The 18,390-nt window shown below is 34.2% G+C and overlaps 1 protein-coding gene across 3 annotated transcripts; it reads right to left on the bottom strand.

Annotated features, from left to right (window-relative positions):
- Positions 1–5,222: 5,222 nt before the first annotated feature.
- On the bottom strand, positions 5,223–18,386 carry LOC136035357 (uncharacterized). 3 transcript variants are annotated; one of them, XM_065717107.1, is made up of 4 exons: positions 18,194–18,386; positions 10,537–10,588; positions 8,707–8,893; positions 5,223–5,699 (listed from the first exon to the last, which is right to left on the bottom strand). In XM_065717107.1, the coding sequence occupies exons 2-4, from the start codon at positions 10,570–10,572 to the stop codon at positions 5,536–5,538; spliced, it is 387 nt and encodes a 128-aa protein (XP_065573179.1). In that variant the 5' UTR covers positions 10,573–10,588; positions 18,194–18,386; the 3' UTR covers positions 5,223–5,535. The 3 variants fall into 3 exon arrangements, with proteins under 3 accessions (XP_065573179.1, XP_065573178.1, XP_065573177.1); XM_065717106.1 differs by having other exon boundaries at positions 18,146–18,249; XM_065717105.1 differs by lacking the exon at positions 18,194–18,386 and adding an exon at positions 17,940–18,004.
- Positions 18,387–18,390: the final 4 nt, after the last annotated feature.

The raw sequence follows: 18,390 nt of genomic DNA on the forward strand, positions 1-18,390 counted from the left end.
TATTCTTTTTGGTAATGGATACCCCATTCCTTTTGTAAATAAAATAATTAGCCGTAGAATAAAAAGACATTCTTGTAAAATCGAAGAAGATACTTCACAATGTGAGGCTATTGATAAGCCCTCAAATATTGTCTATCTTCCGTATATCCCAAAGATTACAACAGAATTAAAAAATATTTGCACAAAAAATAATCTGTACGTAGTTTTTACTAATAATTTTAAAATCATCAATTTCTTAAATTCGGGTAAAGATAAGACCCCAGTTACTCGCCAAAGAGGGGTCTATCAAATACCCTGTGATTGCGGAAAATACTATGTCGGCAGGACCCATCAGAATCTAGACAAAAGGTTACAACAGCATAAAAATGACATAGACAAGGCCTTAATTTCAAATGGTTCCAACAATTCCTTTGATTCTGCTCTAGGTTGGCATATATTTAATAATCCGTCCCACATGATACTTTTTGAAAACTCTTCACTTATTAGTAATGATTTGGGAATAAAACAGGTGGTTCGAGAATCAATTGAAATTAATCTCAAAATAAATAAAAATATTTCTTTGAACAGGGACTTAGGGGAATACTCACTAAATTCTTTATACTCAAATTTAATTAAAAATGATCTAACAAAATATTTTACTAAACCAATTTATAATAGTACTGAACCAACTACGAAAAGGCCTTTGAGACAGGCTGCTAAACAAGCAAGATTAGCTTTAAGAAATTGCATCTAATCATTTTATTCTCTTTAGTTTGAATGAGTTTATATTTCTTCATTTCATTCTTTTCGCCAGTCCTGGTTGAACTTCGCTGAAGTAAGGATGCTAGGGCTATATTTTTAAAAAAAATTGTTTTAATAAGTGTTTTTATATTCAGTTTTAATTCTCACAATTTGATGTAAGTTCTTTTATATATATATATAGTATTGTGCTGAAGACGGCCCTTGGACATAGGGCCGAAATATCTACATAAATAATTTCCATTGTCTTGAAAAAACTTCCCCTATTGTTTCTACGTTGTATTTGTTTGTTATGGAAAGGCAGTATGGTCTTCGTCGCTATTTTCTGTAGTTTTTGCTTGAATATAGGGCCTATACAGTTTCGTCAATCGGGGGGGGGGGTGACCTCCCAAGTAAAAAAAACATTTCCTTGGTGTTCTCATTGAGATAATTAAAGAATCAACAAAATCCATTCTAAATTTTGAAAAAAAAACATTTTTGCACTCCCCTTACATTTCCTGACTTGACGCCACTAGGCCTATATACAAGAACTTGAGCATATGCAGGGTACTGGGTACACTAAAAACCAATAATTTCTTTTGACAATTTGGAAGTGAATCATTTTTTTTTGAAAAGAGCTAGAGACAGTACTAAAACGTTTAAAAAATAATAGGGCCTTGGGTGCTGACGTGGTAAATGAGTTTTGGAATCATAGTGGTTGCAAAGTTGGAGATCTGTTACCTGAAGGTTTTGAAAAAGGGAATATTTATTGATTCTGGGAAAGCCTTAATCAAACCTCTACGAGAAAGCTGATGAGAGTAAATGTGGTTATTTCAGAGACAAGCTTGATTTCTGTAGGAAGTAATTCACTTAGTATGATCAGGCCAGGATATAAGCATAGGCCCGGGTCTAGGGGTAAAAAAAGAACAATGAGCAATTTTTTTTGCTTAACAAAATCAGGACTGACGCTATTTATCGTCACATTCTTTTAAAACGTTATGAAATATTCTGGTGCCAAGTTTCCCGACTATGTCCCCATTCTCCTCCACGAGCTAACTCAGCTTAAAGGCTTCCCCTATAGCTGTCTGGACCACGACACCAGAAAATAAGTCAGAGTATCCCCTATAAATCCTTTTTTTTCGTCGAGGGAAATACAGTGCTGAGGAAATAAGTATTGCAGAAACTCTAGCGACTTTCTGTTACTGAGGAATCGCTATGCAGCTGCTGCAGAAAATAGTCCATAAGTGGGATAAACACAGAAAGTCATTAATATTTTTCATGATCATCTGACACTGTTGCTTAATTATTCCTACATGTTTGTTTTTGAGCCTATCTGACTGGGCACTCTAATGCTGATTTTATAATTTTGACGTAGTTCAGTCACTTCTGTAAAAAGCAGATGAAACATATTATCATTCCTGTCTCTCATGTCTCTAACTTTGCTCCTAAGATATTCAGAATATTTGAGAAAGTATATAAGATCTAGTTTTTGATTGCGAAGATGTCAACAAATTTTGTGACAGACTAAAAACTTAACGACAGTGACCATAGCTGCAACAAAACTATATCTCTCAATAGCAGATAGCAAAGAATAAGCTTTGCTTTAAGATTCACAATCTAAATGAGGATGTTCTTGAATTTCCTTCATAGTCTTACCGATAATAATAAACACATCTTTCACACATCTAGTTTCACGAATGTGTGAGTCTTATTCCTTTTATCCCTGTTATAAGATTACTTGCTTGAACAATTTGTTTGAAAATTGCAGAGCGTTTAGGTGAAATTTCAAAGAAATCAAATACTTCTTTTAAAATTCCTAGACAATTTCTTATAACAGATAGGTTGTACAAATGACTCAGGGCTAAGTTTACGGAGTGATCTGCACAGTAAACATAGACTGCCTGGGAAAAAATTTCACGGAGTATAGAGACCCAACCTAGAAACTGGCCACTCACAGATGAAGCTCCATCACAACCTTGCCCCCTTAAATATTTTAATTGCTACCCATTCCAACTAAGGCTTGTATTAACCAAGGTCTGCTATCAACCAATTTTTTCTTTTTGAAAGTCTATAGTTTTCATTTGTGTTTTGAAGTGATGGACGACTAATTAACAGGGGCGTAGACTTCTATAGAAACACTGAAAAAATGCACGCGTGATTTAAATTAAACGATCTTAGGAGCCCGAGGTTATAACAGAGCATGGCTTACTTGGCAGCAGCCTGGCATTGTTCCCAACTACATTTTCACAAAACAAAAATTCTCGTGTGGAATCGTCACACATTACCTACTTGTTGTGCACGCATGACTCTACATCAATGGGAACAAAGCCCATAATGAATCTGGTTAGACGAACTTCGGGGAGGGGGAGGATCTATCCACGTGATCCCCCTGTTAGCGCACAACAAGAATTGGTAAAGGCCTAGATAAGCCCCTTGACGTAAGGAAACATGTTAAGAAAAACAATTCTTACTTCATAATATGCAGAGTAATCCTAGTTAATACATTTAGCATGGGGAGAACCTTTATCTTGACTTCTTTCACTGTTAATAAACAGATTCAACCGATTTTTTCCATTTTCAAATGATCTATTTATGCAAAAGATCATCATTGCCATCTAATCATTTCCCACATCACATATCAAAAGACAAATATGGTTAGGTAAGATGGCATTTTTTTTATAAACATTTGAAGACCTAAGGGAATAAACACGAATATTTAGAAATATGATAAAAAAATAGAAATGCAAGGAAAGAAGTGGAGATAAAGGTTCTCTCCATGCAAAATGTGTTAACTAGGATTATTCTGCATATTATGTAGTAAGAATTGTTATCTTAACATGTTTCCTTGTGTGAAGGGGCCAACCTTAGCTTACACCCGAGAATTCGTCTGCAGTGAAAAAATCAACGAAATTAAAATCAAGTAGCCATTAAGCCTTAGATCAATTAGAGACAAAAGCCAAGACAAATAGTCTGGGTGAGAGGCAAAGCTGGCATTAGAATTTTTCAGGATTGTATAAAAATGAAGACATTTTCACTTGTTGATAGACAGTCTATCATCCATCCATACTAGGACAGAACTAAGGTAGATAGCCATAGAACTAACAAATGATCGAGATTTTTGGTTTGACTCGGACAATGTCGACTGGACTTAAATGCAAAGGGAGGGAGGGGGGCTGAATTTGTTTGACTCACAGGCGAACAAGTGACCTAAGTCTAATAAGGCTTGCCCGCTTAGTCTCAGGCGGACTACCGTGTTTTAGGATTGATACATGACAGACAAGTTCCTTGGACTTGTAGGATTAACAAGACTAAGTCTTAAGTGCTGAAAAACACGACAATGATATGGTCAAGTATGATTCTGGAACGCGGATGCTTTGTTAAAGATTTGTTTCGAGGAACACAACAAAAATCTCTACAAAAACTATGGTTCTATCCCACTTTTTAGGGTTGTAGAAAAGAAAGGCTTATATGGCTAGGCCACGGTTTATGGATGAAGGAAGACGGAGATGAAGAAGAGGGAGATGAAGAAGAGGGATTGTTCTTTTTGGCCAGACAAACAACAAAAAACAGGTCGTCCACAAATATGGTAGGAAGAAGTCGCAAAGGAAACTAGAAATGCATGGGAGGGGATAAATAGTGAAGCGTTCAATGAATTGGAGAAGAAAAGGAACAAGCTCGTCTGTGTTAGCATCACGCGGCTTGGTGCTGCAGGGAATTCATGGTAGCAGTAGCTTACTAAGCTGTAATTGGTACACTAAAATGGGGTAGTTAACCTTTCACCTCATTTTAGAATGCTTGAAAGGAAAATCCTGTTACAGTTTAGAGTTACTACCTATTTAAAAGACCCATTAGGTATCAAATTTTTGATCTAGGATATGCTCTAAAACTTTTAAAGGAAAAATTGCGGAGGCTAATCATGCAGAGTAGTTGAGTTAATGGAGCTAGAGCTAAAATTATGCCCTAGAAAAATGTTCCAAGCTTAAAAGGATTAGGATGTTCGCAAGTGACCAAACGCAACGGTGAGTCAAGGATTTGTTCCCCCCCCCCACTAATTTCAGCTTCCACTCCTACAATTTTCTAATGCTTTTTGTTCATATTCTAAAAGAGGGGCTCCATTTGGTTTAGTTAGTGTTAAGTGAGAAACACTGCTTATTTTCTTTTGTAACATGATCAAAACAAATTACTGTACCTGTCTTATTATAGCATTACCTAATAAAGTATATAGATAAGTTAGTACCAACATGTAGAGCTGACCAAAGGGGGTTCCAGTCTCTGCTTTAAAAATTATTTCATTTTATTCGACAAAATTCCTGATCTTTGAATTAGGGTTTGCAACACGGGCAATAGTAACTTACTTCTGGTAGTAGGTACTTATATCCTTTATACAACTCTTCAGGCGAATGTTAGTTGTCATCTTAATTCTGATGTACTTACAAAACATGATGTGGCAACCTCTGGGCATTTAGCTTTATGAATTTACAACCTAAGAAAAAAGAGTATAAAACTATGGATACCTTTCGTTTATTCTCACTCCATTTAATTACCTAACAATCAATTCTGTATAAACTCGCTTCTTGAAAAAAATTAAAATGTGATTAAAATCACAGGACCTTCAAATTATTACTGAAAGCAACTTATAAATTTTTTTTGGATAACAAAAATTTTCATCTCAGCCCCAGAGTTGAAAATATTTATAAGCCTTCACTAATAATTTGAATTTTAAAGCCATTGGAATCTTTCTAAAAAGGAAACAAAACTATAATGTGTGCACTTGTTCACATTGTATTCAACTTTATTAAAGTTATTTTTATAAGTGGCTTAGAAAGCGAACAAGAGAAGGAAAGCCATCATAAGACAGAAAAGACCCATAGCTTCAGAAAGAGCAAAACCCAAAATGGCATATGAGAAGAGCTGTTGCTTCAATGATGGATTTCTAGCATAACCAATGATCAAGGACCCGAAAACACTGCCAATACCGGCACCTGAAAAACAGAAAACTTGTTAACAACCTAAATTATTCCCTTTTTAAAAATGGGTAATAACGAGCAAAAAAATCCACAACATAGCCAGTAAGTGTAACATTAAGTTTCGACTAGGCCTGCTTCTAAGCCTCAGATTAAGAATGTATCTAGGTGGATCAGATTAGGAACTATAATAGTATAAATGATAAAAACATCAATTTAAATTTTGTAAGCATTTAAAACAATACGAAGTTTAAATTTTAAGTTTTAGAAGTTCTCACCTCCAATCCACAATATTATTAAACGAATTAAACTAAGTTTCTAACTAGCATTCAAAACAAAGGAAAACCACGAACCAGGGTCTATAAGTCTGTCTTTTTCTTCTTCTTTTGATTCAACATACTCCTGCTTTTGTTGCTTGTGGCCTTAGCGTCATTGGCCATTTCTAACTTTACAATTTAACACCATGCTGACAGTGGCATTTGCAATTTTCATAATACAGATCACTGAAGTACCAGAAAATTGATTTCTTTCATTTTGAGGGCACCCAAAAGCTAGGCCTTGGTTTTAAATATCCAAAATGCTTCGCTGTTTATGAACAGACACACATTCAACTATGTAGGCAATCTTGACGCAAATCCCGGCTAAAAAACTGAAACCATGTTCTGCCTGTCCTGTCTACATTCATCAAGCAACCATGCTCTTCCATATGACACGAAACATACAGACTATTAGGGTTGCAAACACAGAAGCACAAGCAACCACAAAATCAGGTAGAATTCAAAGCCTTTAACCAGTTTGAATAATTTATACATCTACATAGAAATTGTACATCTTAGTTGAAGTACACACAGCAATTATGCATATTAGTTAAAATTTGACTCTTAATTTCAACTAAGGAACTAAACTGAACTCTGCCTTGTCATATAATTTTCCTCTAACAACCTTGCAAAATGAACCAAGTTCATTTTTCAACTTCAGACTATTTATGGTTGCAATGGTTCTTTTTCTCACCTTTTTAACCACGTGGAACCCTTATTACGAATGATGTGTCAGAAAAAACTACATTCTTATTAAATTCAAACTTAAGAAGCTAATGTTGGTAATCTTGACTCAAATTTCAACTAAGGAACTAAGCTGAACTCTGCCTTGTCATATCATTTTCCTCTAGCAACCTTGCTCTTCCAAAGTTCATTTTTCAACTTCAGACTATTTATGGTTGCAATGGTTCTTTTTCTCACCTTTTTAACCACGTGGAACCCTTAATACGAATGATAATAATATAATAATAATATAATATAATATAATAATAGTCAGAAAAAACTACATTCTTATTAAATTCAAACTTGAGAAGCTAATGTTGGTAATCTTGACTCAAATTTCAACTAAGGAACTAAGCTGAACTCTGCCTTGTCATATCATTTTCCTCTAGCAACCTTGCTCTTCCAAAGTTCATTTTTCAACTTCAGACTATTTATGGTTGCAATGGTTCTTTTTCTCACCTTTTTAACCCCGTGGGACCCTTATTACGAATGGTGTGTCAGAAAAAACTACATTCTTATTAAATTCAAACTTAAGAAGCTAATGTTGGTAATCTTGACTCAAATTTCAACTAAGGAACTAAGCTGAACTCTGCCTTGTCATATCATTTTCCTCTAGCAACCTTGCTCTTCCAAAGTTCATTTTTCAACTTCAGACTATTTATGGTTGCAATGGTTCTTTTTCTCACCTTTTTAACCACGTGGAACCCTTATTACGAATGATGTTAATATAATAATAATATAATTTAATATAATAATAGTCAGAAAAAACTACATTCTTATTAAATTCAAACTTAAGAAGCTAATGTTGGTAATCTTGACTCAAATTTCAACTAAGGAGCTAAGCTGAACTCTGCCTTGTCATATCATTTTCCTCTAGCAACCTTGCTCTACCAAAGTTCATTCTTCAACTTCAGACTATTTATAGTTGCAATGGATCTTTTTTACACCTTTTTAGCAACACGGAACCCTTATTACGAATGATGTGTAAGAAAAACCAATATTATTATTAAATTTAAACTTAAAAAGCTAATGTTGGTAATCTTGACTCATGTTTCAACTAAGGAACTAAGCTGAACTATGCCTTTTCCAACCGTTTTCCTCTAGATATCTTTCAACTTCAGATTATTAATGGTTGCAATGCACCCACTTCTCACCTTTTTAGCCATATGGAGCCCTTATTACAAATGCTGTGTCGGAAAACATGTCAAATACTCTTGTTCTTATGGACATGATATTGCTATTAACTTTATATTAATAAAACTATAAAAAATAAGGTAGCAAAGATAATTTTTCTTTTGTCAGAGTAGGCCTGTAAATTATTTGCCTATTTCCATGGACTGCAAGGTGTAGGAACACAAACAAAACCTTTATAAGTCATATTTTCCACATTTCTAAAACGAACTAAGTACAAGGTTTTGCCAATTGTGCAAGTAAACTCTGAACTGTTGCAAAGACGAAATGTCAACATATTTTTTTCTTTTTCTTAAAATTACAAAGAACTAGTCATATCATTTGTATATAGAAACCTAACCGAACTTTGCACAGTCTTCGTACATATTTTTTGTCTACTTGCTATGGCAGCAGTGTTGGTAATCTTAACTACAAATTTCAGCCCCCCCCCCCCAAAAAGCTGAATTCGATCTTGTTATACCGTTGTTAGTTAACTTAGCTGTTCTAAGATCCAGCGCTGAACTTCAGACCATTAAATGTTGCCATATTTTTATATATTGAAGTTTAGGTCACTTTCTTCAACTTTTCAAGGCATTAAGGAGCCGGGGAACCACTTGACAGCAGAAAAATTTGGGTTAAACCCAAACTGGAACAAATACACTTGACAATGAAATTGATGCTTTGTTATCTTTAAAGACAATAAAATCGATCAAATTTAAGAGAGAAAAGTTCATTTGCTCAACAAACAAAATAAAATTGCAGGAAATCCTTAGCCATCAATAAAATGATTGGTCACAAAATAATAGATTACTAACCAGATCCAGCAACACCAACGGTGGCAGCACCAGCACCAATAAATTTTGCAGCTGAGTCAATATCTCTTTGAACAGCAGAGGTTTGAAGGCTTCTTGCCTGGGTAGCCACTGGGGCTTCAACAATAACCTTCTGGGAGAGAACAGCACTACTGACTGGCCTCAAATAAGCCTGGGAACCTTGGCTGACCTACACAAAAAAAAATCAGACAAGAGTTCTAAAGACAATTATTATGCAGACATGGCTTATTGCCTCATTAGCATTATAATGCCAACAGCAAGAATACCCATTTATGATACATACTTGTCTGAGGTTTCATTTAATACAAACATTTACCAATTAGTTGTTCTTTTTGCAAGTCTTAATGAAGCAGAAAATTGACAGACAAGAAGGAAAATGGAAGAATCAAGAGTATTTTATGAGACTTGAAAGAGTCCTCAGAGTTTGAAGGGACCTCTTGCAGATGTCTCTTAAAATCTTTAATTTTAGGCAGGGAATATCTTCCTATCAAGAACAGTTTCTCAGAATACTTTTCAGATGAGCTTTAATCATTTTCATGGCTGTTTAAAGTGTGAATTGTCACTGCCAAAAATATAAATAATGACTAACATGATTTATTCATAGGTAAACCTAAACAACAGTTAATATGTACCAACTGTAGATACGTTACATCCCCATCTAAGTTACTGTTTCTAGTCATTTTAATTAAGTTCATTTGAGATCGTTAGCCATTTTTATTCAAAATATTATAATGTGGTTGTTGTCCTTTCACTTCTTTGCATTTCTTCCAGCTTCTTCCTTTTCCCTCGATAATTTGTCTTCTCTCTCACATTTTTCTACAAAATTCAGTTAATATATTTTAGATAATAATTATTTTCTGATGTGCTACAACTATCACAACCCTCAGTCACCATGAAGGGCATATAAAATCCATTGTTATTGAACATTCAATTAGACTAAGAAGTTGATTCACGAATAAATATTGTATCAAAATCATAAAAAAATGTGGTGCTAAACCATTACTATTAGGCACTGTTATCACATCATCAGCCATAGCCCTTGGGCCTGTCAACCATAGCAAAAATATGTTTGAGGTGTAATTCAATAAAACTATAAACAAGACGATATTCTTGGTTACTTAAAGCGTATTGCAGTATTAAGATTACAATGAATCTTCAGAACAATATACCCCTAGAAAATGGGAGGTGGAGTGGAAAGTGTATTAATAGGAAGCTGTTTTTTAAGCTGAAGTTTGATACTTAAATCCAAAAAGCATGTACAGTGGATTTTTCAGTATTGTCTATTTCAAAACGAAAGAATTTTGTTTCATTCCAACTTTACCTGTGAGTATTCTCTGATATAATGCCCAATCCATTGTTTCTTTTGATAACAATGTTGACAGAAAAAAAAAAAAAAAAAAAAAAAAACAATGACAGAAAAGAGAACATACCACTTCATTATGACACGGAAAAACTAAACTTACACTGACAGAGAATGAATCAAATGCTATACAGTCAACAAAAAATGAACCACACATGAATTATCTGTTCTGGCAACAGATTGCATAAGACAGATGGAGTTAAAATCTAACACAATGCGAACAGTTTGATATATTATCCAAAATAAAACAAGTATTATTACATACTTAAATGTGAGTGACAAAAGTAAAACTTTCAGCATTCAATTTAAAAATAAAGCTAATTGATAGCTCGGGCTAATCAAATTGATAATTTGAGCTTTCAAATTTCACCTTGAAGTATTTTAAATACGAAATAAAAATACAACGAATTTTTTTTAAGCTGCCCTAATCAAGATAGATATGAATTACTTACAGCAGCACGGGTGGCAATGCGGGCAATGGTGTACATTTTGGTATATTTTGACCTAAAAGAGAAATATGAATCAATTTTGGATTTTTGCTCAAAATATAGAACAGAAACTAAAATAAGATACATTTTATTTAAAAGTTCACTGCATTAAACCAGATTCTATGATACTGATATTCTAAAAAAGAGGTGTTTCTTTCCTCTAGAGGAATATAAAAACACAGATATTAATTTTTTTATAATTTAACATATTAAATCATGAAATCATTCTTATGCTTAATAAAGTCCATAAAACAGGATCAAAATCTGATTGTTGCAGATGTTCTACCTGAAGCAAGCCTAGAAACCTTTTATATTTAGCCATATGATGTCCCTGTCTAACCATAATTGCAGCCACGCAAAATATAGTTCACTTTGATTTGGTAGGATCATTCCCAATTTTAGTCTTATTGACCTTTGTTAAAGATTAAAAAAGAAGAAAAGATAGCTTTCTCAACCTGTAAGCAAGGAATAACGTTAAAACTTAAAACAGACAGAAATTATCACATATGCGAAGGAAGTTACCCCCCTTGGTAATACCTTAATCTTTACACTAAAGTTTTTTTTTAGTGATTATAAAAGAAGTATTAATCCTAATTAAACAACCCTTGTGATTCAGGAGTCATTTTTAAAGAACCGGGACAAAATTCAAACTGTAGTGTAGACAGGAAGGTATTGACAGGGGGGCAACCCCCTCATACATGTAATAATTTCTACTTGTTCAAAGTTTTAATGTTGCTCCTTACTTTCAGTTGAAAAAACATGTTTTTTTATATTTAATCTCTGATCATTTTTTAAATCATGCTGGGAAATCTGACTCCCCCTCCATAGAAAATTCTCTCCCATCAAAAGATCCTCCCATGTAACCCCCCCTCCCCACGAGTAGAATCCCCCTGGAAACGTCTCTATATTTCCCAATGGCAATAACCAATACTAGATGTAAGCAATGGGCAAAGTTCATAGCTTGCAGCCCTTCCCCCAGGGACTGTGGGGGGTTAATTCATCCTCAAAGACATAGTTATTAGATTGTTGACAAAGTTGAACAAAATCGGTATATCAAGCTTTGATTGGGCGACTTTGGGGGAAAAAGAGTGTCAGAGGGGGACTAGCTGCCGTTCAATATTTTTGGTCACTTTAAAAGGGCATTAAAACTTTTAATTTCCAATAAAATGAGCCCCCTCCTGATCTTCTTCTATGATCACTGGTTTAATATGATTACCCCTGACAAAAAAAAATAAAAAAAATATGACACGGCTTATTTAGTTGAGATGGGAGGGGCCAAAATTCTTTAAAGGCAATGAAAAGCATTAGGAGGAATGACATTTTTAGCCATTGACCATGCTATTTCAAAAGATCATAAAATAAGGAATCAAGTGACATTACTTTATTTTATTATCATGTTTCCTTTAGAAGCAGCAAGCCAATAAATCTGAAACCATGATTTGTTTTTTCTTGAAGGAGAAGGTAGTAGTGGCTGGTAGATGGTTCAATGAGAGTATCAGTAAATTTATGACAGAAATCCGACAGAAAAAAAAGATGACACATCAACATGTTATGTTGACAACAGCAACTTGTTGATGCAACAATTATATACAGGAATACTGGTCAAAAATGTGAGATAAAACATTAATTAGTACCTATATTTATCATTTTTCAACTAATATTTATCCTTAGGTGTCATTTTAAGTGACTTTCCTAGTGTGTTAATTTACCTACCTTGACTTTGAAGTTAGTCATTATTTATTTTCTATTCGCAAGAGAATTCATCCTTTGTGGTCAATTTTTAATTAAAACTAATTCTCCTTTTATTTCAGCAAACGATGGCTTTTCACTTAAGACTATTCAGCCCTTTTCCTTTTGACTCACTCTGTGAGATGAACAGAGCTACTGAATTGGTTGCTTCTTATTTATCTTGAATCTGCTCGGATTTCTTTCAGAAAATCTTTTGATTCTAGGAGTTGAAATATAAGAAGATAAACACTGAGTTCTAAGCTCTGTGTGCAGGCATAATCAGACTCCTAGCCAATAACCAGATTTTGTGGTGTTTGAAGCACTTCACAGTTTACATTGCAGGATACACTGTGCAGACGTTAGCATATTACATTCAAATAGGCAATGGTCAATTGTTTCATTTTTTAAAATTACAATACCTGCAAAGAAGGTAAGAGGTTCTGATATGAAAACACCTGAAAATTTTGCCCATTTGAGCCAGACCAAATTCTATGATAAATTCTAGAAAGATACTTACAGGGGAAGGGCAATAAAACTGGATTATTCTTATTTAACAATACCTCTGAAAATCATGTCTGAGACTTTAATCTACCCCAGGTGCAATTGACAGAGGGTTATGCCTTAGAAAAAGGAGCTGGTCATATTAACCCATTTCTTGCATGCCTACAAGATCACTCTTATACCACACAGTTAATTCTCCAACTATGTATCCAGATAGGCAAACCCCAACAGTTTTGAACTTGTATTAGTAAGAGACCCAGAAACAATTGTATCAAGCCTGAACTGCCATTTGGAGCAAGTGATCATATTACAATTGCTTGCTGGCTTAGACTGTTTCCTAAGAAAAATCAGTATGGGTATATGAATTACAACCAAGTTTGGTGAGAATTATCAAGAGAATGCAGATCCTGAATCACAAAGTATAGTGAAAGAGATTCTTGTACCATCTTGTGACAAGCATACAACAATTACATGGATCTGTAAGCCATGAACCCTTCCTTTTCTCACCTGTGATATTAAACTGGCAATCCAAAATAGGAAAAAGCTGTGGAAGAAATATAAAGATATGCCAACACAGGTAAATTATGATAGCAACTCCATAATAAGGCTTGACTGCATTCACAGAAACTTACAAGAGAGTATGAAGCAGCAATTGCAGATGCTTCCAAATCCAATCCCTAGAAATTTTGGAGGTAGGCTTCCCTGCAATTACCTGAAAGACACTCAGTAACTGAGCTTTCTGTTGATGGAGTATCTATTACCAGCCCTAAAGAAAAAGCTGAGGCACTGAACAATCAGTTACAAAAAGCCTTCACTACCCCATATAGAGATCCACATCTCAATCAACCTAAGTATATAGTTGATAAACCAATGTCACCAATGACCATCAGTAGACAAAAATGAGGCTAGACTGAAAAATCCAAACTAGAATAAATTTCTAAATTTCACAGAGCCCCTAAATAAAGAAATCCCAGTAGACCTCATTCACCTAGATTTTTGCAAAGCATTTGACAAAGTATGTCATCACTGACTACAGGCAAAATTAATTGCAATTGGGGTAAGCCACAAGGCTGTTGAGTGGGTGATGATATCCCTGGAAGATAGAAGGCAGAGTGTAAAGGTGAATGGAAAAAATGGTCAGGTATTTTCCTCAGATAGTACTGAAGTGGAAAGTGCAGTCCCAAAGGGAATGATCCTTGGTCCATTAACATCTATATCACAATACCTCACCATCTGTCACAAATAAAATTAACCTGTATGCCAATGATTCAAAAATCATAAGCCCTGCAAAAGAAAAACAACCAAAGAGCAAGCCTTATCACAAGCTAACCTAGACAAACTCTGATTGGGCAAAACTCTGGATGTTAGAATTCAATACTAAGAAATGCAGGACAAGTCATTTTGGTGCAAAGAATATGAGAGGTCAAGTGACATGTGCGGAATAGATTGTGTTGGGCAAATGATTGGTCCCTCCCAGACTGAAAGAGACCAGGATAAACTTGTGGATGATGAATTGCATTTTGACCAATGTGCTCAGTCAGTTGCCTCCAAAGCACTCCAGACCCTGGGAATTGCAAAAAGAACATTCCACATTAGGCTGCAAAAGCTGATGTCAAAGCTATACAAAGGACTTGTTTGACCATAACTAGAATTCGGTATGTGTATGGCAACCTCATTAATAAAGGCAACAAGAAAAACTAGACAGTGTACAAAGGTGAGCAACTAAATCAACAGAGGGTTGTAAAAGCCTGGATTACCAATTGGACAAAGATTGGTTACCCAAGCCATGACTTCAAGAATGGGATGCAGCCAACACATTGACTCAACATCTTGACTAACCAACATCTACAGGATAATTCCTCATTCACAGGACAATACAATTTAAGGTAATAATTGCTTTTTTTTATCCTTTGATAAACTTTTATATTCTTTGTGTTATAAATGTTAAACTTTGTGAAATAGAAGTCTTGCTCAATTAGGCACAAGGGAGTGTTTGAACTTCATACCTTTCCAAATCCTGATTTAGAAGATTCAAAAATAATTTTTTAAGTTTAGGAAGAAATCTTCCAAATGACTTGAAATACGGCTAAAAAAATAGGAATGGCATTTTAAAAACTAAAGCCCATAAAAAGGAGAATTAACCGAAGTTAAGGCTAAATGTTTTTTTTTTCTTAGCTAGGTAAGCTATTAACCTACAATCTATGTAATCTTCTATGCTGTGGGAATATAGAAAGAGCACATATTTTAGCTTGATAACACCTACCCATAGTATAATTTAAGCACTTAATGCATTCCTGAAAAATTTATTATTTTCTTATTCAAGTAGGTATTGTTTTGCATTATAATGTGTATGAGAAAGGTATAGCTGTTGATGAAAAAATGCTTGAACCTCATATAACCCTATTTTTTTTTAAAGAAATTAGTGCGTTTGAGATCTTACATATTTTGACAGAAACAAACACTAAGAGCTCTGATCTTACTTTTGAAGCCATTTTTTGTAAACACCTCTCTTTACTACACTATGATCAGAGGAACTTCAATGAGATTATCATCAATGTTGGCAATTTTTTTTGCTTAAATAAGTGAGCTGTCAGGTTCTAGCAGTTAAATAAAAAAAAGGCTTGTATCTCTAATCCTCCTATTTCTAAGGTTAAAAATTTCATAAAAGAGAAGTTCACACGCTACCCAGATTAACCTAGCAATTTTTTTTTTGGTGATTATGATTTGAGTCTATCTTTTATTTTATATGGGTTTAGAAACCCAATTCTAATCATTTAAAAAGGTTTTTGAGCCATAATCTAGTCTAAGTTGATTAGTATATTTGTCCAACTTTTGACAATTTCATTAAAACTTCCCAGTCATAGGCTAAATCATAATTTAGCAATACTGTAAGACTCAAAATCTTTTCCTTGAGTACTGAGCAGGCCTACTTCATATCTAAGTTGAAAGTTTTGCTTTTACAACACAGTGAAAGCAGTGGAGATGATAATTCTCAAGGTTGTTTTCAAGTCACAATTTTAGCCCAGGAAACATTCCTGAAAGTTTCATTTACTAGACTTAACCAGTAAATTTTCAAGACAGAAAAAATAGTAAATTTGTACTTTTTCATAAAATTTAGTTAGGAATAAATCGAATACATAGCTTGACGTTTTTTACGCCCTTCTAAACATAATCACTGTTTATGGGGTATATTCAATTTTGAACCCTTAATGGGGTCTCAAAAGGTAACTTGTGATGGCTTGTAACTTTGTGTGTTAGTTTATAAAAGTAGGCAAAAACTAGTTATAGATATTAGTGTCAAATGAGCCCTGCAACAACTCAATGATGTTTCAGTGCCCTGCTAACAACAAAGAAAAGAAAAACATATCAGAGCTACCTATGCAACAATGTGATTTTCCTAGTTGTTTATGGTGGGGGCAGTAAGTTTCCTGTTTAGAAGCTTTCAACAACAATGATCCTAATGCTGGGTATAAGTCTAGAATTGGGGCTGCTGAGAAGGAAACAAGTAAAAAAAAAAAAAAAAAAAAAAAAAAAAAAAAAAAATAGTTCATAACATGCAGGATAACTGTAGTTAACATTTTGACTGCAGTTCCACTATACTTTACTTCCAACCTCTCCTAATGCAAATACATAGCTCAGGTTACATATTTCTCCTGTGTTTTTTTGGGTTCTTGATTTTTTTGAAGTTGGTTTAATTTACAATTAAACAGGTTGAAACAAGGATGATGCATAGCTACATGCATGAAAAATATGGGTAAAATTCTAGTTAATTGACTTCTTGCTATCTCGGAAAGGGTTTAGGTTAGGAAAATGAAACTTTCAGGGATGGGTCTACAGGCCAAAGTATGTCCCAGGAAGGTATTTTAAAGTACCCACCTCCACTCCTTCTCCCTCTAGAGGGCCCTGAAATTTGCCTACATGACAGGTCTATATACCTATTGAGATTTTGACAAAACCAACATTTTACTTTAATTTTCAGTTACTAGTTGCTTTTTCTCTGCCTTTAGTTCTGAAAAAGCAATTCCTGTTATTTGTGTAGAATTTTGAGCCATATCAATGTTTTTTTATTTCAAAATTGAGGAAATGTATTTACATATCTTTAAAACCTTACAAAATGGAATTCAGCAAAGTTATGAAGCTGAAAACAATTTTGTTGTACTTCAATTAAGCAGAAGATCTATTTTGCAAGATTTCACTTTTATAACACACATATTTTTAAAGGTCATCAAAGGTCAGGGCCCTCTAGAGGGAGAAGGAGTGGAGGTAGTAGCTTCAAAATACCTTCCCGGGACAAACTTTAGTATGTATATTCAACCCTGAAAGTTTCATTTTCCTAACCTAAACCCTTTCCGAGATAGCAAGAAGTCAATTAACTAGAATTTTACCAAAATATGTAACTTGGGCAATATTTTTGGATGGGGGGGGGGGGGAGGCAAGTGAAGCTGTAGTGGAAATGTGATAACTATAGTTCTTCTGTACACTCTGAAGTAACAACTGTCTTTTTCTTAACTTGCTTCCTTCTCAACAGCATTAGTTCTAGGAACACCCAATGGTGTAGCCTACTTTATTTTATGCTGTGAGGGATTTTAAGCTCTTATTAAAAATTCCTGCAAATGTCATCATCTTGGAAAATAATATCATCTTTGAGGGTCTGTAAACAGCTTAAAATTGATTTTCTGAGTTGTACAATTATTAGCAGATGTTCAGAAACAGCATAAAAAAGGCATCAAGTGGTATATTCACCTTATGGGTCTATTAGGTTAGTAATATAATTTATTAGACTGTTATAGGCCCCTTTAAAAGCTCAATAAAAGTTTGACCCAAGACAATTATTATAGTCTAGTCAGAAAGACCATAAGAAAGGTGTCAAGTGAAAAATTCACTGTCTTCCCAGCTAAATAATATACAAAACTAGAAAAAAAATCCTCATCAACAATTTTAAGCCTACTCCTTGTTTTGTCCAAATCTGACTTTTAAGGTGCTAGGGACTGGAACATCACCTTAAATTAAGAATAAGCCATAGTTCACATTCGCAATGAATCCTGAACTATGAACAGTTTCTGAAAGACTTTATTCAAACCATAAATATAGCCTAGAATCTGTATCCCAGTGATAGTCTATCATTTAGTAAGATTTACTTAGTTTCTAAGATAATCCACAGAAGACGCAATTGTCTACTTTCAATCATTTACACAAACAGAAGATAACTAGGCATTGGTAACAAGATCAATGTGAAAACCGAGAATATGAAAACTTTAAATACCAAAAGAGAAAACAGACAAACTTTAGAACTAATATATACGATCTTCTGCTAAAGTAAAACCAAGTAAAGTTTAACACATACCAGTCAGTCCCAGGTACACAATAAATAAGATTACTTAGGATAAAATACCTTCGGTTCTCTGATTGATTCTCCAAGCCAGCTGATTTCTAATTTTTTCTATCAGGGGGAGGAGCTAAGATAAATTTAAAAGATTTATTTAATAGTTTTTAAACTTCATAATTCAAAAGGACATGACTTTTAAAATTGTAATATGATAAGTGTTTAATTTTAAAAAATTATATATTAGCTTATATCTTTTCAAAGAT

Source organism: Artemia franciscana, chromosome 14, assembly GCF_032884065.1.
Source record: "Artemia franciscana chromosome 14, ASM3288406v1, whole genome shotgun sequence".
Taxonomy (NCBI): Eukaryota; Metazoa; Arthropoda; class Branchiopoda; order Anostraca; family Artemiidae; genus Artemia; species Artemia franciscana.